The 26,933-nt window shown below is 36.7% G+C and overlaps 1 protein-coding gene across 15 annotated transcripts in view; it reads right to left on the reverse strand.

Moving 5' to 3' along the window:
* Window positions 1–7,828: 7,828 nt before the first annotated feature.
* CEP170 (centrosomal protein 170) overlaps window positions 7,829–26,933 on the reverse strand; it is a 101,504-nt gene continuing 82,399 nt past the window's right edge. For 11 of the 15 annotated variants that reach the window (XM_083829599.1, XM_083829598.1, XM_083829596.1 and 8 more), the window contains 6 exons: window positions 22,623–22,800; window positions 21,044–21,211; window positions 20,684–20,772; window positions 15,364–15,457; window positions 13,132–13,183; window positions 7,829–10,184 (listed from right to left, as the gene is read on the reverse strand). In XM_083829599.1, the coding sequence (XP_083685725.1) occupies window positions 9,898–10,184; window positions 13,132–13,183; window positions 15,364–15,457; window positions 20,684–20,772; window positions 21,044–21,211; window positions 22,623–22,800 (868 nt within the window). In that variant the 3' untranslated portion in view covers window positions 7,829–9,897. The remainder of the gene's footprint in view (window positions 10,185–13,131; window positions 13,184–15,363; window positions 15,458–20,683; window positions 20,773–21,043; window positions 21,212–22,622; window positions 22,801–26,933) is intronic. The other 4 variants (XM_083829597.1, XM_083829605.1, XM_083829603.1 and 1 more) reach the window with 2 other exon arrangements.

Here is a 26,933-nt window from a genome sequence, read left to right on the forward strand (position 1 = left end):
TGTAGTTCGAGCTTTAATTTGATATCATTAACTGTACTCTATGACTAATGCTGAAATCCTAAGGGTTGTTTCTCATGGCCTCAAGCTTAATTCCCTGGTGATCTACTACCACATTATCCTCTCTGTCTTTTCTCAAGTGTGCATGAGAAATGTAAAAGTTACAACATCAGCTTTAGTCTTTCTATTGTACCATGGAGAATTTCTATAGAGTTATAACCAAAAAACTCTGTAGCTTTCTCACATACCAACTTGTCTTTACTTTTTCCAAGCTCAGTAGAGTCTCACAGAACAGATGAGACAAAGAATAAAGTTCCCCAGAGGTGACAAGGGCGCAACGGCCAAAAATTAGGTGGTGAGCTTACTCGGGTCCCATTGTTCAGGAGTGCAAATGTGAGTAGCAGGAATCAAAGACCACTGGTACCAGGACTGTACGGTTTAGCATCAAATAGGAGATAGATGTAACTATTCTGGTATTTCTCTGACAGCAAAGGAGCCCCTTCCAGGTAAAGGAAAGCCAGACTAGGAGACTGACCCAGTACTCTCATCTTCTCATATAAAACAATATCCCTCATTCTCAGACGCTCCAGACAGGCACTCCTGCTGAACAAGCCACAACATATCAGACCGTTCTAGGTGTGCTGAAGTGTGAAAGGAACACCAGGACTTAAGAACAACTGAGAGCAAAAAGGAAACTGTGGAGACAGAGCAAGAAAAACAGCAGAAAAAGGCAGTGCTTCTTTCAGTCCCAAGGCTGGGGACATTATGCTTTTTACCTTTTCATCTCATGGTCAGCAAATATCATCACTGCATGCTGCAGGCTTCCTTCAAGCCTTTTGGATTCAAATTCTTCCCTCTTCCACCTACCAGAAGTAGCACAAAAGCAGGGCAACCTGCAGCACAGTGACTTGCCTAATAATGACCAGCCTTCATCCTGGCCTAGGCTAAAGCAAGCCAGACTTGCTTTAGTCCTTCCTGTCTGATCATTAACAGCAGCTGGCTCTTCACAGCTTCACTGGAATTAAGAAGAGCTGTTGTTCAGCCCCCAGAAGCATCTGGCTGTAGCAATAACAACGTCACTGTTGAATGGTCACTTTACGTACTTAATGCACGACCTCTTCACATGTCGCACTGCTGAGATCAGGTAGCACAAACTGCTTATTTACAGTAGTTTATTAAAGCTAGCTCAAGATAATTTAAACTAATTCTGCTTGGTCATTCCCCACCTAATAGCTGTTGTTCATCACTGCTCAGGTAACTCACACTCCTGGAAACAGTCAAATGTGACAGCCTACCCTTTTCATTTACATTAATTTTTGAGAGCTCAGTTATAGGTCATTGATTCACCTTTTGATGTAAATAATAATACATGTGGCTGAGAGCGTGACAAATCTGGAAACCAAGATAAGTGCCAACTGGCATTTTGCAGCAGTGGGTTAGCTTCTCACCACGAGCACTTAATTACATTGCTCAGCACAGCTGACACGTATTAATTCTTATTGATGTTCCCCTGGAAAACATTACAGAGAATTAGTGAGTAAGTACAGGCACAGAAGTACCAAGCTGAAATAGCTCTTCTCTCTCCTATAAGGCACCGGTGGGACAGAGTCTGTGACTGTACCTATCTAATGGATGCAGTAATGGAGGAAATGGCTTGAACTCGTGGGAGAAGTAGTTATCCTGAGGAGCTCTGGAGTAGGCTTTCTTAGAAGTGATGGACTAGAGGAGAGGCCAGCAGCCAGAGAGGCAGCTGGAAATCAGGATGGGGAATTCCAGGAAAACAGAGCCTGAGCTGCCACCAAATGTGTCAAATAGAGACTGCAGAGAGGAAATGTGGCAGATAAGAGCAGCTCCTTGTTAGCCACCTATGTTTTATTCTGTCCCAACATCCTATTCCTATTGCTGTTGTGGTCAGCTCCATCAGATTTGTATCACACACTCCGGATGATAAAATCAGGAAAGCTATAGATGCTCATGATTGACGTCAGACTCATAACAAAACCATAACAATCCTGGTTTTTTGATCATGTTGAGTGATAGCAGATGCAGGAGGAGGTGTCCAGTAGATCTGGCATTCTCCTTGCTCAAACAGCTTTTCCCAACCTTCGGGACAAGGTGATGTCTCAGAGGCTGCCTGCCTCCTGGGACAGGCTCCTTTGTGTCTTCTGTTCTGTTTTTATGTGAATGAAATGAAGGTCAGTGGGTTCTTCATCTTTTTTGAGATATCACTGTCATCTTGGTTAATTAGCCCAGGAGTAAAAAAATAACAAATTCATTCAATTTCTTTTATAGGCATAGAGACCAGCCTGGAAACACGCTATTGGCTGTCAATATTTGGCTCAGATTTATGATGCAGTGAAGTTGCAGGATATAGGAATTCTTGGCTTGTTAATAAATAAATAAATAAATATTAAAAAAAAAAAATACCCTTAGAAAAGCCACTTCTCCCTCTCAGTGGGAAGGGCTCAGAGACCACCCTGCATTTGGAAGACTCATCCAGAATTTGAGGACTGCAGAATTATTTACACCATCTCTATCCTGTGGAAAAGAATTGATTTATCTTGAATTCTGCTTTTAGAAAGAGCTCTTTAAAATCCACATGGAAATATATGGTCCCATTTTGCTCTTCAGAAAGCTGATTGATAATAAAGGAAAATAAATGAATAACTGGTATTATACTAAGTTGTATTTTCAAACAACAGAAAGAAAATCAGTCAAGGAAAGCTCTCATGATTTTTAAGGCAGGTTTTATTTTTAGTTATAATCTCCTCCCATTACAAAACAATAATTATTAATTAATGTAGATCTAGGTACACAGAAAGTGCATTTAGCTGGAGACAGATTCAGTTATTGGTGGAAATCTGGTCCAACCCCTTTAGCTGTAGTGCAGTGGAGACAGGGAGCTTTGCTGGCTTACTGTGCTATGCAGCGCTTCGGTGTGCGCTTCCCCTGCAGTTTTTGTGCTTCATCACTAGAGAGCAGCTGCTTGATAGTGTTTTGTACTGAATATCTGCCTTATGAAAGTATCTGCCCTACAGAGAAACTATAAAACAGCTCCTGGTGCTGCGCTCCACCTGCCAGGCACATTGCTATCCCTCTTTGTTGCCTATGTGCGTAGCATTATTTGGCCAGTGTCTGATTCATTCCTTGCAATGGGCTGATCAGAAACAAGTATTATGGTGCTTGGGGAAACAAATTAACGCAGAGCATAGAAAGTCTGTGAAGGTAGCAAAGGACCAATAAAGTGGTCTTCAATCAGATCTGAAGACACTGACATTTGTTTGAATGCATACATGTTCAGGACTGGAATTTCATGGTTAATGGCACAAGAAGCAATTTTTGGAGCGATCCTATGATGGATAAGGACCATAGAAATCAGTCCAATCCACATTTGTGTAGGTCATGGGAAATGTTTCATTTGCTCATTTATGATGTTAATGTTAGGGATTTGATAACCAGATTACCAACTGTATTTTGACTCAAATTCTTTGCAAAGCACATTAAGATCTTTCTGAAAATTTATTTTTTATTTTTAATTTATTTATTAAAAAAAATGAAAAAAAATATCAGTACAAGCAGCCCAGAGAGGAACATCAGAGAAATTGCTGAGCAGCAGAGCACTGGGCACTGTGAGAGGATGAGGGAGCACCTCGTCTCTCAGTGGCGAGCCTGCAAGTCAGTGCTGCTCGGTGACTAAAGCTTAGGGCTGCTGTATTCGTGGGTGCTTCAAAACTCTTCCTGTATAATGTTCAAATTCTTGGATTCCTCAGGAGAGCAAGGGGCTGCAATGGGAAGCTTTAAGCCCTCATAGCGCTGGGGCATGTGTGTAAAGGCACCAAATGATTGCTTTCCAACCTGCATTTGCAACAGCTTGTAGCTGGGGCTTTCAGTGTGGTAAAGTCTGGAAAACGTTCACTCATATATAACATATTTTTCTTACGAACAGCTGTCAGCAGGCAAAAAAAGTACTAAGAAAAGTAAATGGGCAATTTTATTTGTTATGCATGTGTAGATCATATACTCGACATGGAGGGGATAAAAATACTCCAGACGTTCAACTTCCCAGTCAGTCAAAGGAATACAAGAAAAAAATCAGAAATAAGATAGTGAATGTATAAACTTATCCAGAATGATTCATGTTATAGCTGTGACATGAGAACTTCATTTTCTTTTAATCTCTGAGGACCTTTGTAACAGCAAAGAATATTAAATTTGGAGATTAAGCAGCAACATGTGGCTGGTTCTGGTATCTCTGCGTAGCAATGGCCCTTTCCTCCCCTTTCATATTTTTGAACCGGCTCAAGGGACTTCACAAAGCCCTCGAGGCACTTCCTTCCTCTGCTTCAAGCAGCCCTGTTTAAGAGCCATCCCTTCACAGTTCTGTCACTGAGCTGAACATCTGCCCTCACTTTTGGGTTGCCAAAAGTTTCGCTCATTCTAGGAAACAGATGTAATCATTTACTGAAGCTTTTGGAAGTGTTCAAAATATAATGAATAAGACCAGCACCCTGCTTTTATCCTGCAGGGGAGGACTTGCCTTGCCTTGCCTTGCAATTTACCTGAAGAATTGCTAGACCTGACTGTAATGCACTTTTTTGGATTCTCCTGAGTCCATACATTATTTGTTCCAGCTTTGTTCAGCTAGGTACTCTGTACCAGATCACAATTCCTTTCCTTAGAAATCCTGCTGCTACTAATAGCAGCACTGCTTTGTCTTTACGATCTGCTTTTCAGAGCTCAGTACACTGGTTTACATCAGAGAGAAAAACAGAGAGACATATCTAGTATATTTTTTGCTGAAATTGCCATTAAAGGAGAGAAGCAGGAGAGCCTGAGTGCTGGCATAGCCAGAGCCAGGAGGGGCCAGAGATAACTTGACCATCATGAAATGATCACTGGCTCTTCTGCCTCTCATTTCTCCTTTGATAGCGATGGTAACAAACCACAGACAGAACGTGGGATTATCCACTTAGCTCTGTCCTTCCTGACTCCTGAGTGAGATAAAAGCCTCAGCCACAATCCTGAGCCTTCAAGAAGAAATTAGGCAACTTGATCTTATTTCAAAGGACATGAGACTTAATGGGGCATGTGACCGTTCTCAAAACAACATCTTTAACACTTTGAATTCCTGGTAAGTAGCAGTTTAACTAGAAAATTTTAGAGGCTTCAGAATTTTTTCTTCCAGAAGAATTCATGTGCTAAGCACGGTACATCACTGTATTTATCTTTTTTTTTATGAGAAGTTGACAGGCGGGTGAATGGCTTTTAGATCTTTTCTGAGCAGTAGATACTGTAATTGCCAATATGTTTTTCGGTATCGTGATCCTGTGGACATTTAACATACAAGAGTAATACGGCCACAATCAGTAACTGAGGCTCAGGACTGCAGCCTTCCTACAGAACCCTCCTGCTGCACACTGTCCTACAGGGAAACTGGCTTGTGATTAACCATAGGGTTGTAAAAATATAATCTTTCATATATTCCCGATGATTTTTGGATCATCGAACAAGAAGCAATTACTTGAATGTCTGTCACTTTGTGCTTCTTCCTATATTTTGAAATGGAGTCACGACATTACATTACATTAGAAAACTAAAATGAACAGCTGCATCAGTGCTGCAAAACTGGTTAATAGGATTTTGCTGGCAGCAGATGGAAAGCCGCAGGTATTGGTGGCTGAAAACTTCTATTGATATGATCTCCATTAGCTCATTAAATCTTAAGATAAAAACGATAAAAATATTTAAATATATGCACATAACCCAAGATAATTTGCATGGGAAATTACAGCACTTCATGCACAGACAAACCATATAAATTCAAAGAAAACTGATACACATCATGGCATTCAGTGCTGTCTAATAGAGAGAAATAGGGAGAGGCCTGGAAAAAAGATTTTCTGGAGACTCATGAAAATGTCGAAGAAGCACAGCACCGGAGATTAAGCATGCAATGCTTGAGGTCTCTCGGTCTGCCAGGAGGAAGAAGTAGCTCCAAAGCGCCTCGCTGGCCGACCCGGGGGATTCCTCCAGCCCAGCAGTGGGGAGCACTGCCAGAAACCCAGCGGGGGAAAGGGCAGGGAGGGAGCAAATTGATCCAGCTGGGAAGGTGCAGTTCAGCCAGAAAGCACCACTGGAGGGTAGGGTCTTGTAGCTCCTTCTTTGGCCTCAGTCGTGCGCTGCAAGCCTAAGGGCGATTGTGCTGTTTGTAAGATTATCTGCGCCAGCCCTCCGTCCCGCCATCTGGGAGACTTCAGACAGTGGCAAGATGGCTTCATTGATCTGCAGTGATCCTCCAAAGCCTCGAGGTTTCACTGTGTCTCCCTGGAGAAAAGCCTTAATTAGAAATTTCCTTCAGCTATGCTTTTTAATCATACCTCTTGCTTTATACCTGCTACTTTATGCTTTCCATTTTTTGGCTGACTGCATTTTAAAGCAGTAGGACATGTTCCAGCATGTTTCCTAGGCTGGAGGAATTTAAATATCAATTAAAAGAAACCACAGATCTCAAGTAGGATGAATTTCTTCCTACTAATTTAAAAATCCTTGCTTTTGCAACTTCGGGTTAAAGCTTATAATCATCTCATTTAAAAACACTTTAAAATTTCCTGTGCTGGAGGGCAACTTTTCTGAACTCTACTGAAGTGCGTACAAGCAAAAACTTGAACGCAGTGGTCTGATCTTGCACTCAGTCATGCAGGTATGTAACTTCACTTAGACGAACCTTTCCATTGACTCAATGGAGAGCAGCTATTGCTTAACTTTAAACCTATAATTGAGGTTGTTGTGTGCTGGATCATGTGCTGGAGCATTAGGGGACAAAGACATGATTTGTTGAAGAGTTTTCTTACGGTTGCATAAAATCCATATATTTTCCAAATAAAACCATTTCACCGCTAAAAAGGAAATGACTTTTTAGGTTAATGCCACTTTAAGATTTGAAAACTACTTAAATTGGCCAAGGTTGGAAGTTCAGATTCTCAAACATCTGCTCAGGAGCCTAGAAACACATTCTCAGAAACTCCAAGTGGCAAGTGCTGCTTACAGCAACGAACCAACCCTGCTCAGGTAGGCTGAAACCTATCACCTCTCCTAAGCTCAGTATGCCCTGGAGGTATTTAAAAGACATGTGGAGCTTAGGGACATGGTTTAGGGGTGGACTTGGAAGTGCTAGGCTGATGGTTGGGCTTGATGATCTGAAGGGTCCTTTCCAACATACCTGAGTCTGTGATTCTACATCAGGTGCTAACATTAGCCCTGAGATAAGCTCACTAACACTGAAACGTGCAAGCTGGGAAAGAATTGTTGGAATTTAATACTAAACTCAGTTCTGCTCTTGCATGAAACTAACTACAGAGGAGGAAATGCAGTATCTTGCAGGAAGGTTTGTGCAAAATCCAAGCTGGGACAAAAGAAAAACAGGCACCAACCTGGAGCCAAACCAGAATGTTCAATATTCAATAAAGTTTTCCAATATATGAAGCACAAGGAAAGCAGTCTGGAAACAATTTGATATTGCACCTGGCAGGTGCAATAAAGCTCACTTATTTTCATTCTATAAAGGGGGAAACAGTCACTATTTGGTGACTAGCATACTGGACTATTTTTGCCTCTAGTTTTGCACACAAAAATCAATTCAAATGTTGTAACAAAGCTGAGTATAGGAAAGCAAGCCAATAGTGTCAGCACAGAATAAACGACGCAGGGGTGGCAATACTACAGCGTTTTCAGTATTTATGAAGAATGCCATTTCCTATTTCAGTACAGGTAAGGTGGAATGCAGGAGGATTGTGTGAACTTCCCAGCACTGAATTACATACTCACACGCTTGTAAAGTTCCAGAAACACTTTATTTAAAAATGGAGTTGTAAATGCATATAACAAAATAACATACATAATAAATGTAACAAAAATAAATAAGGAGAACATGTTCATATAAAATAAGAACATAGTAATGCAAAATGCTTATTACAGAACATAAAGGTATCAACGCCTGAAGGAACACAAACAGAATCTTGCATGAAGAGCCCGCACCTTTAATCCTTCCTAGCCATCTCCTACTTCCCACTCGAGTCTGCAGAAAAATTATGTTTCCAAGCATGAAACAAAAGAAGGAATTATGGTGATGGTTTGGTACACTCTGTTTTCAATACCTAGCTCTAGTTTCAATTTGTTTTTGCCCTTCTGCACCTTCTAAAACTTTTCTTGTAGCCCTGTAAACTAGTGTAGTTCAGGCTTCCACAGTTAGCTGGAGTAGAGCATATTGAATCATACATGAAGGCTGTTTGCTTTTAATTATTATTTTTTTAAAGAAAATATGAAATCCATTATACAACAGATTAGTGGTTTTGTTTTTACATCTCTACAAAAAAAGTTATTGTGTTTTTATTAACTGGTCCAACTTTTACTGATTTCTGAAAGCCTGTACAATTTAAAAGTGTACAGAAAGTAGATTTTTTAAACAAATGTCATAGAGGATTATTGCTGATATTAAAGACCATTTCATAAAAGCTGAAAAACTGTATCTTTAACCTTAATATATAGAGACTGATGCAAACATAGGAAAATTCCAGTCTATTAGTTACATTTAACAGAAATAACATTCCTCCAAATTACAGTGTTCTGGAAATACAAAGTAATTTCCTTTTATTTTTATTATTATTTCCAAATGTTAAGTTACTGGGACAACTTATAAGGAAAATAGGCTTATATAGGAAACTTTAAATAGACTTGCTTTTCCGTGGTATAAGCAAAATGTCTGTGTTAGCAGTCTTCTTCCAGAATCCTTTTAAACATGTAAGACAGAGACAGCTTTACTAGCAAGACTATGGGAAAATATACAGAAACAAATTAAAATCATTTGCTTGGGAGTGCATCTATTGATCAAGCAAATTATGACAACTCTATTTCAAGTCCCTAAAGAAAATTTTACATCTCATGATCATTCCAAGGAACAGTAATTTCTTTCATAAGCTTATGTTGCATTTGAATTGGTGAGAGCCCATTTGCCTCAATATGCTTTAAAATGTCCCACATTGCTGTATGTTTAAATTTGTTTCCTAGTTTCAACAAACATTTGGACAGGAATATGAAATACTTCTACTTTTATTAACATCAAAAAGACATTTGAAGATCAAAAAGTGCCAAATAGTCCTTTCAGAGAGTAAATTAAAACACTGCAATGTTAATGCAAGTACAGTATTATCAGTTTTCTATGTACACCAAAACACTGTTTGCTGTTTAATGATATCGATATGTTCACCTACCACTCCCAGCAAATCTTAGTGCAAACATAATATGTGAACTTTGTAAACCCCAAGACAATTTACGCAGCAACAAGGTTATATAAATCACAGAACTGTTTGAGATTCTCAGCACACAAGAATGAATGTTTTCTGAAATCTGTCTTACCTTTTGCAGTAATGTGTCATTGTAGTCAAAGATAATGCTTCCTATATAAATCATCTAATTCAGGATCAAATTTAACTGTTCAACAGTTCTGTACAAACTTTAGAGGAGAAAGTCCATTAAATAGAGCAGCTTGGCAAAGAGATTTGGGGTTTCAGTAACATTAAATGTTAGACTGCTTGCATGGCTTTTAAAAAGAAATAAATCTGTTAAGGGAAAACTGCTGATATAGTAATTCTTTTGCAAAGCACACAACCACAAAGGGCAAACCTGCCACAATCTGCTTTCCTACACTGGTATCTATGCACGTCTTTATGATTTGAAAAGGATTTGTGTGACAATCAAAGCATCACAGTTAAAGAAAACTGGTTTAATAAAACAATTGCTGTTTGACCAAGCCTTTTTTATTTTTTAGTTATAAAACCAATATTATAATCTTTCCAGTATTTCAAAACATTCCATGTGAACGGTATTTGTATCAACACTCAGATGTCATTCACGCAGAGTGGCATCTTCTTCTTCGCCATCTGGATTAAACCTATTGAAATGTATGCTGAAATCCGACTCAGATTCAGTGGTCTCAAATTCAGCTGCAACAGGGACGGCAGCGGGTCGAGGAGCCCGTGCTTCAGGCTGGCAGTTTGGCTGCACTTGAGGACGGGTGTTTTGGGAAATAGGACTGGACTTCTGCTTTGGCTGAGCTGGTAAGATGGGGCTGGCAAATCCCAAATTGCTCAGAGCATCCAAGGTACCATCAGGGTCAATCATAGCGTTAATTGCTAAGCAATCAAGAAAAGATGAAAGGGATAGGGAAGAAACCATGAAAAACATTATTTTCTGCACTAATGAAAATAGCTTATTCGTATCTCCTCACTTTTTATTCTGTTTACATATTAACATCTCTGACTAGAGTAAAAGCCCACAAACGATCCCAACAGGATCAATAACTGAAGCTATCTGTCAACTATTCAGAATCTAAAGATGTAAAATCCTATTCTAACACTTTTATTTTTATGACGACAGGAACTTTTTATATATGCTGACCACTGCAATACAATGGTATATACAACATATACGTAGCTGATACATATGTTTAAAAGCATTTGCATTTATTAAAATTGCACATGAAAGGGAATTGCACAAACTAAACACTGCCTGATGTGGGGGTGGTAAGGGATGACTAACAGTCTCTAACTAGCTTATGGGGACTGGAAAGAAAGAGGGGATTTTTAGTCATGTTTAAGGGACTGTTTCTTTAATATTATAAGCACATTATGTTGCATCCCTCCCCATGCCCAAGTATCCACAGCTGCTAATTACACAATTGAATGAAATTTGTACAAAAAAGCTATCATTTATCCTTTTATATATAATGATGGGTTTATTGTCCCTCTCCCTCCAGATAGTGAGGGCAAACTGAAAGCGCCCAGTACATGTTTATTTTGCTGAACTATTAATACACGTGTCATATTTAACAGAACCTTTCTGTTTTCTATTTCCAAAACTCAATTAACATACATTTGAATACCACTGCATACACAAGGAAATTTGGTCTCTTTTTCTGGGCCTTATTTGTTATGTAATCTGAACATAACCTAATTTGTAACAAATTAACATTTTCTTGAAAATTAGCATGAAACAAATATTAATTTGTCAATAAAAGTCACTAATGATTTCCCCTGAAATATTCTTTAAAAAAAAAAACACACATTAATGGAGGATTAAATCTGAATTAAAAAAAAGGAAATTTAAAACAAAGATAATACATTTATGATTATACATGAACAAGGACAATCAATTCATTTGACCCCTCCAAGTAAAGCAATAATCTAAGTATAAACAACACTTAAATGTAAGGTCTTTTTAGAATTAGAATAGTTGAGTCAGAAGGGACCTACAAAGATCATCGAGTCCAACTGCCTGATCACTAAGGGACTAACCAAAAGTTAAAGCATTGAGGCAATAATTGAGGGCATTGTCCAAATGCCTCTTGAACGCTGACAGACATGGGCCATCAAACACCTCACTAGGAAGCCTCTTCCAGTGTTCGACCACTCTCATTGCAAAGGAAATTTTCCTAATGGCCAACCTGAACCTCCCCTGGCACCACTTTGTGCTGTTCCTTCATGTCCTGTCATTTGTTACCAGAGAGAATTGTCTCAATTTTAAAATATATGTAGCTTATAGGTTGATTTTGATAAATGGAATATATGTCTAAATAGCAGACCTTGTCAACACTTCCCCCCCCCCATTTTAACACGTAGGTTAAGTCTTTGCATGTGAAAAAGCAAAGAAATAACTGTTCTATTTCATAGTCTGTGGATTCCACAATCACAGAGAATGGACCTAGTAGTATGAAGGGAAGATGTCAAAAACTGATCCTAGATTTTCATTTTACGGTCAGATAAATCTGACTTTTTTTTTTTTTTGAGATTTCCTATAGATTATAGTCCCAGAGCATTATTTATACTGAATTGTTCTACACATGAGGGCATTACTGATGTGCAAAGACTATTTTATAAAGCCTAATCTCAGTAGGATATGCAGTCCCTCTGAAATCACACTTGGAAAAATATCAAGACCTGCTGCATTTATATAAAACACTCTGAATGCATAACAAGTTTCCTATTCCAAATACAAATGTATGCATAAATGCAATACCTGAAAGAGACTCTGGACGCCTACCTGTGCACTTTGCTCTAGGGAACCTGCTTTGGCAGGGGAGTTGGACCCAATGATCTCTCGAGGTCCCTTCCAACCCCTACAATTCTGTGATTCTGTGATCACCTACTCTTCAAAATTTTCCCACAAAAATATTTATATTAAGGAAGTTTCACAAGTAATTCTTCTGGGATTCCATTGTAAACTGAGCCTGTTCTCACCCCAAAAAAAAATATATCACTATTCTGTTTTAATATAATTCAGTGATGTTTCTTCACCAGATACGCCAGTAATTATATGGTATTAAATTATGTAACATACTGTGATCATATTTTAATAAGATGTGACAATTTTGTTTCATATATATAAAATCATAAAATCATTTAAGTTGGAAAAGACCTCTAAGATAATCACATTCAACTGTTAGCATAGCTCTGCCAAGTCTACCACTAAACCATGTTCCTAAGCACCACATTACCCATCTTTTGAATGCCTCCAGGGACGGTGACTCAACCACTTCCCTGTGCAGCCTGTTCTAATGCCTCACAACCCTTTCAGTGAAGAAATTTTTCCTAATATCCAACCTAAACCTCACCTAATACAACTAAAGGCCATTTCTTCTTGTCCTATCACTTGGTGCTTGAGAGAAGAGACTGACCCCCACCCTGCTACAACCTTCTTTGAGGTAGTTGTAGAGAGCAATAAGGCCTCCTCTGAGCCTCCCTTTCTCCAGGCTAAACAACCCCAGTTCCTTCAGCTGCTCCTCATAAGCCTTGTTCTCTAGACCCTTCAGCAGCTTCATTGCCCTTCTTTGGACATGCTCCAAAGCACCTTGACGTCCTTCTTGTAGTGAGGGGCCCAAAATTGACCACAATATTTGAAGTGAGGCCTCACCAAAGCCACGTACAGAGGGACAATCACTTCCCTGGTCTTGTTGGCCACACTATTTCTGATACAAATATATATATATATATATATATATATATATATATATATATATTTGTATCAATTAAAAAAATTGGAAGCAGACAATGATTAGAGAGAAAAGTGGAAAATGATCTCTACCTTGCAACTGTTTCTCAACTCGTTTCAGTTCCTGTAAGATCGACGATATTTCCTAGGAAAGAATCAAATATGCAAATGCTCAAGGACACATTTCATTAAGGAAGAAGACATTCAAACTATGTATCAGTAGCAAATAATCCCTCTCTCCAGATTTTGCAATATGGTATTTGTGTTGTCCCTCCTTGCATCAGGAACACCCTTGCTGGGTGGGGCCATGCCACTTACACCATGGGCCCTAGGTGCTTCAGGATGGACCACTGTGGCCCTCTTGGAAATGAACTATTCTTCCTGACTGGCCAATAGCTCAAATCAACAAATCCTCATTTTGTCCCTTGCTTAATTGCCTACGCTAATTTTTCGTAAGCATTGACAGATAGGCATCCCAGTTGTGTAGAAACAAGGCAAAGTGAAAGCAAACCTTCAAAGGGAAGTCAACACATAAACCCAGTATCAACGGAGTAGACATGCTGATTCATAACCTTGCTCAGATGCAAGTCAGAACAGGCAGTAAGATGACTACCTTAGGATTTTACCTTCAACCACTGGGCCCTGTGTCTGTGAGGGCCTGCACCGCACCAGCGCTGGGCCTTCAGCACTCATTTGCCTTTACAGTGCCTCTGCACTGTGCTGCTTGCTAACACAGATGTAGCCACAGCAGTGCAGTCAGGAACACAACAATCATTAAATGCACCACATTTTGGATTATAATAAATATGCAAATCCTGCTGCTTAAGAATACTGGATCCTGCACTGAAGAATACTGCTAATCTGATTGCTGAGGAAAGCTATCAGCGATCTTTATAAGCAGATAATTTTCAAAGGTGCTCAATTTCAGAAATCTATTGAAGGATTTCTGCACTAACTAATTTGATGTGGATTTTTGTGGCTGGCCAAGAAGTTGTATCTTGGATTTTACAAAGCCATTATCTTTAAGCAAATTCCACATCTGAGCTGGACATATATGTCCCAAGGTCAAAGCAAACATCAGCTACAACTGTCCTCTGCTAACTTTTTATAACATTTTGTGGTTAAAAAAAAAAAAAAGCACCACTTCAGTATGGGTTTGAATGATACACTGCTCTGAAAAATAAGCAGAAACTTGAAAATAGACCAAAAAAACACACACTTTCAAACAACGTGAGATGCTTTAAAGTATTGGAAGAAAAAATTGTAAAGTGCTGAGCAAATATACAAAAAATCGTGTTTTTTCATGAAAGCCTTAAAAAAAACACATTAATGGCATTTAGAATGTAAAACACTGAACTTTGTTCTTATTCTGGATATGGATAGGATAATTATATGATCATATTTCTGAAATTACACATTTCCATGAGTAACCTTGATTAAACTTTGAAAACAAATAAACAACCCCACCCCCCCAACATTCCGCTGAAATTACAGGTCAAGTTCTTTAATATTTTCAGGAAAAATCAATCTGGATACATATTATACTGTAAAAACTTGTAACGATATAACAGAGAAGTACTAGCCAGTTCAAGACCAGAGGAACTATGAGCATATTTTGTTTCTCTATCAGTCCAGGATGAAGGACATGAGGAGGAGTTTCCTCTCCTGCCTTTCCCTCAGAAAAGAAAGCTGCCTCCGTAAGTTGACTTTGCTAGCAGCACAATACTCCAGCAGTCAGGGTAATAAAGCTAGGCTCTCTACCTGCTCTCACGTGAAGAAATGTTTTTTAAACCCTGTGCTCTGTGTATAGAAGCAGAAGACAAGTATACCAGGAAAAAACACGTGCTCCATTCCCTCACACTGTCACACAGTCTGGTCATGAAATATTTCTGATTATGCAGGGGTAGAATCAACAAGATTGTACATTTCCGTTGATTGTACAATCAACTAGAGCTGTAGTTGGTACCCTACAGTTGTCGTTTCAGCATAAAATTAAAACAATTAGATTTGAAGAGTTTTTATTACAATATGTCTACAGATTCTTTTCCTTCCCACATATCAAAAGATAACTATTTCTCTGAATATGATTAATCACTAGGTAAAGTAGTCTTGAAATTGTAAAACAAGTTATTTGAAAGCATCCAACATTCATACTGATGGTTATCTTCAGTTAAATAATAGTGATCAGTTAAGTCTGTAAACAGCTTGCATCCTTTTCAGTTATTCTGTTTGCAACATTTGAATATAGCATGTTCTTCTACTTATTATTTAGTAACTATATGACAAAAACGTTCATTCTGTCCCAGAAAAGGTACGTATTCATACCATGCTTGATGTTTTCACAATAGGAACTTCACTTTCTGCTCGCAACTTGTTTTCAATTTCTTCCCAGTTTCTGTCTTGGTCCTTAAATAATATTCTAGAACAAAGAAATGCAAGAATAGTATGTTTAAAGTAGATAAAAGGTAGACAAACTAAAACTTAAAGATTAGATACACAATCCGAAAAAGCAGCCTAGGGAACACTGAATAAAACCAAAATCTGAAAATATTGAAAACTGACAGAATTGAACCATAAAGTTTGAATTCGTAGGGTAGCATACAGAGTTTCAGCAATATCATTCGTATTTACATTAAAATGGCAATGGTGTAGCTAAATACTTGCTTATGGTGTTGAAAAGGCACAGTTGATTCTTTCTGCCAGCACTGAGACAATTTTATTTTATTTTTCAAACTACTTTATAGTAGTCAAGAGAATTTCCTGTTAACATTGCATTTTACAACAATGGAAAAATATATGAAAAAGATTAACACTGGTAAATAAATTCAACTTCTACATTTGTACTTTATATTAATTTAGAGAAAAAAACACTTTTGGAAATTAAAAATATGTTACACAGAAGATATTTTTTTTCTAATGCATGAAAACTCTCAATGCACAAATTGTATACACATAGTTCAGCAATAAATATTACTTGTTTAAAGAAGTCACTTCTATTATCTGTAAAATCCCAAAGCATGTTATGAGATCCCCAGGTGGGTTTTTTGTTTGTTTGCTTTTACTGTTTTGCTTCCCTGCTGTGATAACATTGCTGTATTATAAACATAATTTAAATTGTCCATATTTACACAATTGAAAAGAAGGAATCCATGTATATTTAAGGATCTGGGTATTCTTTTTTTTTTCTCTTTCTTAAGTGACACCACATGACAGTGAAGTATATTCTAAATCCCCTTCTTTAATTGCTATGATTAGATACTAACTCTAGCTGGAAATGCAACTGTAGCAAACATTAATGGTATTTTAGACTTAACTTTAGACTTGAACCTGCAGTAAAACAGACCTCTAAGCAAATCAATTTAAAACCTAAAAGTAGTATATTTTAAAGAAATTACTAGCATTGGTAGGACTTTCAGGAAATTATTATTTAAGGTACAAATTCATGATACCGTGCATCTCAAAGACTTTATTTAGCAGTAAACACCACAAGTAGAAAAATAGAGAGATTATTGTGACACTGCTTGCTTTTTAATTTACCTTTTTGTTCATATGAGCTTAAAATATTCTGTATTTATATATAATTAATGACCTTATTTATATATGTGGTGCTTTCACCCTTATTCTCCTTTAGGGATGATATTACTTTTTTACAATTTGAAAAATTTACACTTCAGAAGTTAACTTATTTAAAACAATAGAAAAAATGGAAAAAGTAATTTAAAAGATATTACTTCCACTATAAATTGGACTGGCCAATTTGTTTTTGGTATTATTTGAGGAATTATATTTCCTTTTTGCAACATTTCTTCCTTCTGCTCTTGCCTTTGCCCAGTCTTTTTGTTGCAAATCTGCCTAACCTTTCTTCTTTGGTTGTGCTCAGTCCTCATTTTTCTTTTGTTGCACTTTGCAGGATGCACAAACAACTGCAGGAACTGATGAGTGGTGCCTGCACTGAGCTGATTGCTTTGCCTAGATTTTGCCTGACTGAACAGGTACTTGCCTGCTGCAAGTCAAGCCAATAGTACTGCATTCATATTGTACAGCACAGATAAAAACCGGTATGTCTTGTCACTGCAAAGTGTACTTACCTCTTCCCTCCATAATCTCTGAAAATTCCTGCAAATGCATTACAACATGCCAGGACAGAAAAGCAAACAAGCTGCGTATCTGCTTCCTGTGAAGCCACCACAGTAATTCATAAGCAAAGAATTGGTTACAGAATACCCAGCAAGAGTGCTACAGAATTTTTAATTACAATGTCATTTCACGTACATCAGTGGGTAAGAACCTGATTACACACACCAACGAATATAAGTATATTAGCAACACCCAAGCTATGACCTTATCCTGAAGAAAAATGCAAATATACAGAGGGTTTGGTGAAAGGAAAGAATCAAGCACTTGAACCTGGTTCAAGCTGAACACCATGCTATGGCCTGGAAAAAAAAACACCTTGGCCAGCTCTGAGAGAATTTAGCCAAGGAATACAGCATCTGAAGCTTCTCTCAATCCTATTTCTTAATATAAGGTAGGAATGATGACAGAACTCAGTAGAACTCTGAACATTATCCATAAAGTAGAAAACAGAAATGGCAGATCTAATGAAATAGGGAAGAAACTAGGCAAGCCAAAAAGATACACATTTATTTTTCTCCTCAGATTTATTTATCTTCACGACTGATTTCTGCTCCATTTTAATTTCCAATAGATCATCTTGTCAAAAATGACTGAAAATATTTATGATCATAGTATTTTTAGCTAAAGTGAAACTGGTCTTTTCAGTAAAGCTAGCTTCTGCAACTAAAATGTTATAGAAAGAAGAATGTTTATGTTTACAGGAAGCACGTCTTTGACAATCTGAACTCAGATAGGAGGGATGTAATTTTTTAGTATGTATGGTGGAATTTGTAATTGCACTATACTGTCTATGCTCTTGTGAAAGAAGCTTACATTGGTGAACAATGAAATTTGAGGGAGGACTTAAAAACATAGTTAAGCTCACTGGTGCCTATAAACCTTTCTCATCTCCTTTCAGGGTCAAGTACTCTGGAAGAATACACAACTGTTTGCTTGACAAATCCTGACTGATTCTCATTTTATCTCTTCTGGACAGAAATTTTAACTGGCTTAGCTCCAGTGAAATGAATAGAAGGATAGAGTTTGTTGAACTTACTACAGAATTTACCTTAGCTTTGTTGACATATGTAGCTCTTTGCTCCCTTATATGTTCTCTAAAAACAATTCTAAAACTATTGTGTTTTTCTAATTCAAAATACCGATGACATTATGATTAATGTCATATTATTCAAATCCATTCTGATGGATTGCAGGAAATTTTGATTACAGTTCTGGGAATATGCTAAAGAATTTCAAATAGATAAAAGTTTTCCAATATATATTTATTGAAAAATGTAATGCCACTCTCTTTAAATGTATATAGAATATGTACATATATGCTTACGTTTATAGTATCGTACATGATCAAATCATTGTTGCATTAATTATAATGTAATATGACATACCCATTAAGCTCAGAAAAGTTAGCAGAAATGTGTAAGAATATTATCATTACCTGTTTTTCTCAGAATGCATTTGCATACATAAATTTGTTTTAATTCACTGTACTAACAGTTTTTTGTGTTAAACAAACTACAACTGTGCTAGCAAAATATTTACAGATCACAAGCTTCAAATCATCAAGAAAAATCAGCATGACAAAAAGAATAGAGCATCTACTATCTACTGCTTTTGAGGCATTTTAAGATTCGTATCATCCTACAAGCCTACCATAAAAAAGTCAGTCAATAAGTAAGATTCTTGTTCCGATGATGCAGCTTTAAAAGGAAAAAAAATATATTGGTAAGCAGAGTTCCTCATGGATGTCACTGTATTTCTCCAGAGAATTATGCTCAAAGCAAAACTTCATGTAATATTTTTGCAATGTTTCTGTCTGCAGTATTTTGAATGCCTTTTAGAAAGACTTTCGAAGAACACTCACACTTATGTATCGCTTTGTACATGTTTCTTTGCTTACTTGTTGGGATCAGCTGTTAAAGTAAATGATACGGTGCACTCAAAGGTAGCATAAACTTGAATAAGTTGTGAATTTCTACACAATTTGTTATAAATTCTGCATAATAAAGTTGAACTCTGTTAATTTGACATAGGTTTTGAGGGTAACTATATTGTAAATCTGCATTTCACAAATTCACTGGTATCTGAAATTTGTATAGCAATAGATATTTGTGTCTTTTGCTTAAGGATATTTAAATAAATAATGATACATGAAATCAAGTATCTGGGGAAACCAAGAAAGGAAAGGCAGTGAACAGTGTAATACAGTATTATAATCCTGTAGCCTGCAAATGGTAAATTGGAAAAAGAAGCAAGACAAATGTCAGTTTGGGAACATGTTCTGAGATAGCAGAAATAACACACTCACAAATGTTACCTATAACCACCAGTAAAAATAGAACAGACACACACACAAAAATAGAACAGATATCATAAGAATGGACTGTTTTAAAGACTTGATTCTTCAGTTATACTCTTCCTACTAGAAACAGTAATACTAGAAATGACAGATAATCTATAGTTTTTACTGATTTATATTGATATTTTTTTCTTGATTTGTATGGTCAAGCCTTTTTCAGTAGTCCCATGGGAATACAACATTCAAATATGCTAGTATTTTGCTGCTTTTAGTTGTTACATCACCTTATGATGAATTTAATTTGTGATTTGGTCATCCATCCAAGATTTCAGTATGGGACACTTACTAGACAAACCAATCAATTACTGACCTAATATTTTCTCACATTAAAAAAATATACATGAAGTTCAGCCAAGTGACTTACTTTTTCTTTTACATACACTATTTTTAAATGATTAACTGCACAATGACACGAAGAAGGACATGTGAATTATACAACCCTGAACTTTTTATTTAGAATTTGTATTTCCTCTTGTCAACTAAAGTGGTCACCAAATGGTTGTACACTCACTCATTCAAGTTAAAAGCAGCTGTTGCTAGAGAAACAGGTTATCATTTTTGACATGTCTGTACTTTGTTAGCTACTACGATATTTTTGGCAGGAATCTAACTATCTAAGCAGGAGTTTTCAATTAAAAATAACAGATGTCATCATCTGTTATTTTAGTTACTGTCTCCAGAGCAAATTCTTTTTCAGAAGGATTTACTGAAACTTCTCTCCTCTCTCCAGTTGTTTTTCTTCCTAAAATGGTTGATCCTTACATCAGCTTGGCAACTACACAGTTCAGTACACTTTAAGTTTATCTTTTAAGAGAGTTCTATTAGTCTTGCATAGAGGTAATGTAGATTTTGCACAGCATTATCATACTTTGCAACAGCACTTTTGCTGGAAGTATAAATATTATTCTGTCCATGCAAATTTTGCTGATATTTAACTTCATATAATGTGTAACACACACAAGCAATAATGGAAAAATTATTAATTCCAAATCTTATTGAAGACTACAAAAAAAAACCAACATAACTAACATTGCTTTTTTAAAACACTAGTTGCTACCAAACACATTTGCTATATCTGAATAATACATGTCGCCTACTAGGAATGTTGATGAGAGCAGAACATTTTCAATAACAACAATTAAAAAAAAATACCTGATTTTGCCAGCTGTTTTGTCTATGGATTGTCTTATCTTGCGAGAAAACTGGAAGACTGAGGACAACAGCAAACTGTCCCCCATAACCTGCAATAAGTTTTAAATAAGGTTAAACAAACAATTCCATATATTTTCAATTACCTTTTTACCATTAAAAACCACACACGTTCTAATTAGTATCCTATACAATCATATTAGAACATTTTGCAAATTAAATAACACACAAAGTATGTTTTCTAGGATTAATGCTACCTGATACAGGTAGGAATGAAAGGATAGTGTAGAACACTAAGCAGAGAGACAATTGTGAAAAATTAAAATAGACCTACTACTATAGAGAAACTTGTTGTGTACTCACTTCATCTCTGCTCCAAGTCCTCCTTCGGGTAATCGTTGGGGGATCCGTGATATCTGGTAGCTGAGGTCTAGCATCATTAGGCCGACCATTCCCCTCTGGTGGTTTGGCATGCACTAGTGGAGGGATTTTTCTAAAATTGAGACTTTCATCAAATACTCGGTCAACCAACTGGAGAATAAAAGAAAAATACAGTTTATGAAACCAACTAATGATGAAGTGAGACTAATCTTTTTTTCCTTTTGAAACAGATTACAAAAAGTCTACCAAATAAAAATCATTCTGTTGTCTTTTGTAGTATAAACTGAGGCATCGCCAATGTAATGATACCTTGTAAAAACGAATGCCGTTTTTCCAAAAAGCAGACATACGTGGTAACTACATGACCAGCCCACAGAAATTTTGCTTACAGACAGGTAACATGATAGTTACCTATAAACTGGTTTGGCCTTTAATTAATGGAATATATTTGTGAAATTAAGTACAGTACAATCAAATTTAGATTTTTTTTCCCAATTAATTGTAGTATTACAGAAGCACCTATACCTACTTAAAGGACACACTGCCACCTGCAGTAGTATTACACATTGTGCAGGATTTTTTAAAGAAGAAAAACAGTAGCATAATAATTCAAGCAATCTAGCTGGATTTGAGAAAATGAGCACTTTCCTTACTGAAGTTTAGCCATGAGTCCATATGAATTAAAAATAAAATCTATGTGGGTGTAGTTATAATTTTTCTAAGTACAGAACTCATAGGTTTCTCATCACTGTTTATATCTTTTTTTCCACAGAAAATGACAGTATTTTACTAGTAAAAGTCAACTGATGTATTAACCAAACTTTACATACACAAAAATGAATAAACACATTTTGAAAGGAGTACTATGAAGAAAAAAAAAGCAGTAAACATTTATAACATATTAGGGTGAACTGTAATATGGTAGAAAGTGATGATTTCAGTTCAAATCAACATGTTTACCGGCATTAGAACTGTGATGGTTACTAGAACAAGTTAGTCAATATATTCAAACAAAAGCACACCAGAGATAGTCAAAGAAAATTAGAACTAGAATAGAATAGAATCACAGGGCAAACTTATTTCAAGGCAGTTTTTGACAATGTTATTAGGAGAGAAAATACGAAGTTATTGTTAGCTGATGGTGCCTAAGCATTTAAATGTTCAGAAGAAGAAACTTTAATGTCACTTGTGAAAAGAGGGGCTTTTTTGTTTTTAAGTACTGTACAAAGTATTAAACATATACATATATATATATCCCTGCATAGACACTAGTATCTTTAAATGCACTTAGATACTATTCAATATCTAAGGCTATGGTTAAGCTAGAAACAAATAACCATCTAGGTCCTATGCTTTGTGGAAAAAAAGAGACAGACAGATAGGATGCATTTGGGTGACATTTTTTACAATCTGTGTTAACAGAATCATTTCTGGGTAATTTATCAGAACGTAAAAGAACTTTAAATCAAAAAAGAACAGATCATGCGTACAGGTTGGGTGGAAATAACTAAAAAGGCTATGCAAAATGCTAAAAGCAAAAGAAATAAAGAAAAGAAAGAACCTTATGCATTTCTCCATGAAGATCTCCTACCTCTTCTCTAGTGTCTATGGCAGAGCCAGGGGTGGTGGCAGCAGTGCTTACTGTGGTACTGGGGGCAGTGCCTGATGAAGTCACTGAATCTATCTCTCCTGCTACATCGTTGATTTCCCGTGCGATGAGAGCCAGATCTTGACTGATCCTAGTAATAAAGACAGCGTTACTTTCTCCCCTAGAAATACTACTGGAGCAGTAGAGCCCAACCTGCAGCCTTTCAGCTTCTAAGTTCCAGTTTTTGATGGTAACTGTGCTATGAAAATGTGCATGCCCCTCTGAATAGAAAGTCTATTCATAGAATCACAAAAGCAAATTCTTAACTGAAGCTTCTAATAATATGCTTTTATGGAGGAAGATGGTAGAAGGCAATCTCAAGAGACAGAGCATCCTTGTTTTCTTCCTAGGACTCCCAGGCAAAGATGTGTGTAACACACACAGTTAAGTCCAATATGTGATTCAAGGGAAATACTGTGAAAATACTGCAAAGATGACTCACATAAATGCAGTAAATCTGAAATGCACCTGAAATACCTTTAACTGATATCTCAGTTAACCTATTTACAAAGAACTTCCTTCAGGACCTGTGATTACCCAGCAGCCTTGCAACTTGCTCAGATCAAGCTGCTTACATGTCTGAAATTCCAGACCAATATCTTAAATCGTCAAATCAAGACAAACTTGCCAGTTGGAAAAACAGAACATGCTTGGATATGATAGAGCAATACAAATATATTCAGCTTCTCAGCTGAAGATTCCTGCAACTAATTATTGTTTGAAGTTCTCCAAACTGCTGCTGCAGCCTTCCTCTGCAGTTGCTGTACAGAAGCCTTTTCCTTTCTTCTGATCCACCACATCACAAAATAGCCCTGCTCTGTATTCTGCTCAGCAGCATGGAAGCAAAGCAAAGGAGCTTGCCTAGCTCTCCTTGTGCCTCTCCTCCCCAGAACGCCCCAAAAGACTGATAGAAAAAACGAAAAGCAACCCAAAGCAGAAGCTAAGAGCCCCCCAATAACTATGGCACCCTGAATCTCCAGCTTAGAGCAGACAGTTCAGAAGACCTAGAATTCAGAGCAGCCCAAGTGATCCCTGCTCATACTTCTGGCTGAGAGGAGTGAAGGCACAGAAGTCAACAGTGCTGACTCTGCACCACCAAGGATGCTGTGAAATAGCAGCAGCCACCATTTAAGTGGAAGGAGCTGCATGCAACAGGGATGTACGTGATGCTGGCCAGTGCTTAAGGGTGAGTTTTACTGCCTTTTTTTTTTGAAATTGACTTCAAGTCTGAACAAATGGACATCATCGATTTTGAGATAGTTTAATTTCTACTCACTCAGTCTTAAAACTAGAAAAGCAGAAATAATTAGAGATATTCCCAGCCAAACAGCAACACTGGATTTTGTGGTTAATGATCAGCAATTTATGACAAAGTGCAAGATTGTGTGTCATAAGTGTACATATAATTGGAATAAGGCTGGCAGAGAATATGCGGCAATTACCCATGACATACAAGACAGTATTTCTGAATTCAGGCTATGAAAGACTGGAACACTAAAGTACAAATCAAGTCAATTCCCCATTTTTATAAATTAAGATGTGGTAAATGCTTATTTCTACATTAATTTAACCTAATTATTACAATTTTTCGTCCAATTTTAATTTCTGTTTCAGGTGCTTATATAAGTGCACCATTATAACTCCAAGGTTTGAGCTACTATTCCAAGTAGAAGAGCTACTACAACACCTGCTTCCATTGCTTCACACAGCCACACCACTTTTTTCGTAAACAGATAGATGTAGCTAATAATCACTTTTGAATCTCTGGGACAAAATTTGGCATGTCATGAATTATTGTGGAGAAAATAAGGAGGAAATTGCTATTATCAGTAAATCCCCCAGAAGACAAATGTCATTAAACACCAAAACCAAAAGTAGTATAAATCAACTAGGACAACTCTTCACAGAAATCACCAATGCTTCGACATGCAACAGCCACTTCCACTGAATTCCTACCAAGCAATCAAAATTACAGAAAAATGTCAGATGTCCACATACAACTGAATTCAAATGAATCCTAAAGATACCATATTGAACAATTCTAACATGTATGACAAGAAATTTGTTACACAATCACCACAGTCAAACACTAGCCATGTGAACAAAATCTGGAATCAGTTTCATTGTGATAGTAAGCTATAGCCAGTACTCTGTAATTTTCTGTACAGAAACAATATAGAGTGCTAAATCAAAAGCATTATGAAAAACAAAACAGCTCAGAGTTGGGCTTGATCAATTATCAAATCATTCTGCATTAACTTATAGAAAGAAAAAGTATGGCTTAAATATAAGGAGTATGTTTTGTATAATGCAAGGAAGTAGACTTAGTCTTTATGTCCATACTATTTACTCTGTTGTAATGGTAGGTTGCGTTGCAGATTTCTACTGCTTCCCTTGCATCAGTCCTTGCAATTACAGAAGGCAAATGGATTCAGGGAGACAAAACCAAAAAAAACCTCAAATTCCCATTTCTACCCAAGGAAATGTTATCAGATTTGCTTTGTGAACAGACTCTTCCCCACAACTACACAGTTGATTCATCTAACAGAAGGAAAAATATGAGAACACTTGACTTGGGATAGGGAGAGCATGACCTTCTTTTTCAACAACCTTGAACTCTAACTCTTATTTACCTGTAGTGAAAGAACAGCTGTGGTGTTAGAAAAATTACAATAAAATAGGAATGCTTCCAAGAAATCTGTCATAATTCTTTACTGATGGATTACTGAAAACATTTCTATGCTTAGTCTACTATGTCATAAACTGAGTCAATTAATTTTGTAATGATACTTTGAAACCATTAAACAAAATATATGTGAAGCTCATATTGTATATTCACTCCAGGCCAAAATGTTTTAGACCAAATCTGGCTATTCCATTATTTTTAAATATCTCTTTCAAATCCTCAGTTTTATTAACATCTGTAAATTTTAGAGTCTGTGAAAAGTGCAAACCATCAATCTTTGAAGACCAATTTAAATACAACATGATGGTTATATAGAAGAAATGAAATATTTGTCACACAACCTCTACTTTCAACTATACATTTATTTTATGTAGTACTTACTTTTAACACTCCCTAATTTGATCAGCTATTCAACTAAGACTCACAGAATTTGGTAGGAATTGAATATTTTTATAGTTGTGCACACATGTATGTGTATAAACGTGCATATGTGCACAAATATATATAGCATATATATTTATGATGTTAAATGCCTGTCTTCATCTGTGTTCATAAGGGCACAATATCACCCAAGATACAATAAGGAAATTGTAGCTTTGAAGTCTCTAAGCTTTACATATTTCTGATTTTAGTCACATCTTTTTCATATTCTTGCATTAAATTGATTAATAAACTTAATTTCATTGTGATTCTCATGACTTATCAAGTCTGCCTTAAGTATTTTCTCTTTGCACACACTACGCTAGAAAAAGTATATGCTGAAAAATATTACCAAGAAGAGGCAAAACTAAATTACACTAAGCAAAGCACAGTGATTCACCAGCTGTAAGACCACACTAAGATAAATTTTAAAAAGAAAACACATTTCTTGTTTAGGCTCCCTGATTAAGTTCTGTGAAAAGGTTCAAAACTTGAACACTGGCATCTAAGTTTTAAATAACATTTATTTACTTACGTAGTTTTATTTATTTTGTGCAAGCTATTTGAAGTTTTCATTGCCCGGTTATTGCATGATACAGGAATAATAGGTTACCAGAATGTAGAAGTGATTGCCTTTTACATGGTTAACTTGAAGCACAGTGCTATTAGCAATAATGAAGAAATTGCTACACTAATCTCAGGGTCTCAGAAGAAATTACTTTTTCATGAGTGTATATGATTTAAGCCAGAAAATATCTAACATGAAATAACGTCCAGACAGACTAAACATTAAAGCAAGAACATGGTCTCTCACATTGCCCAAATCCCTTCCTCTCTCTGAGACACATAGGTACCAATCTGAAATTTTACCTCACTATCATTGTAAAGGTAGTATAAAATCCAATATACTTCAGCCTCAAGAAATACACCATTAGCAACTGAGAGTTCCACACAAAGTACCTCTGGAAGTCCCACTAATGCAACCAGAAGTTTGTATTCTGGGATCTAGCTATCATAACTCAGAAATGACCATCATCTTCCATTAGAAAGATACGTGCAGGTAACATGAGTGTTCTGTCAGTCTTTCATCAGAAATCAAATTTACCCATTAAGTTAGT

This window comes from Anser anser (genome assembly GCF_964211835.1).
Source record: "Anser anser genome assembly, chromosome: 3".
NCBI classification, from domain to species: Eukaryota; Metazoa; Chordata; class Aves; order Anseriformes; family Anatidae; genus Anser; species Anser anser.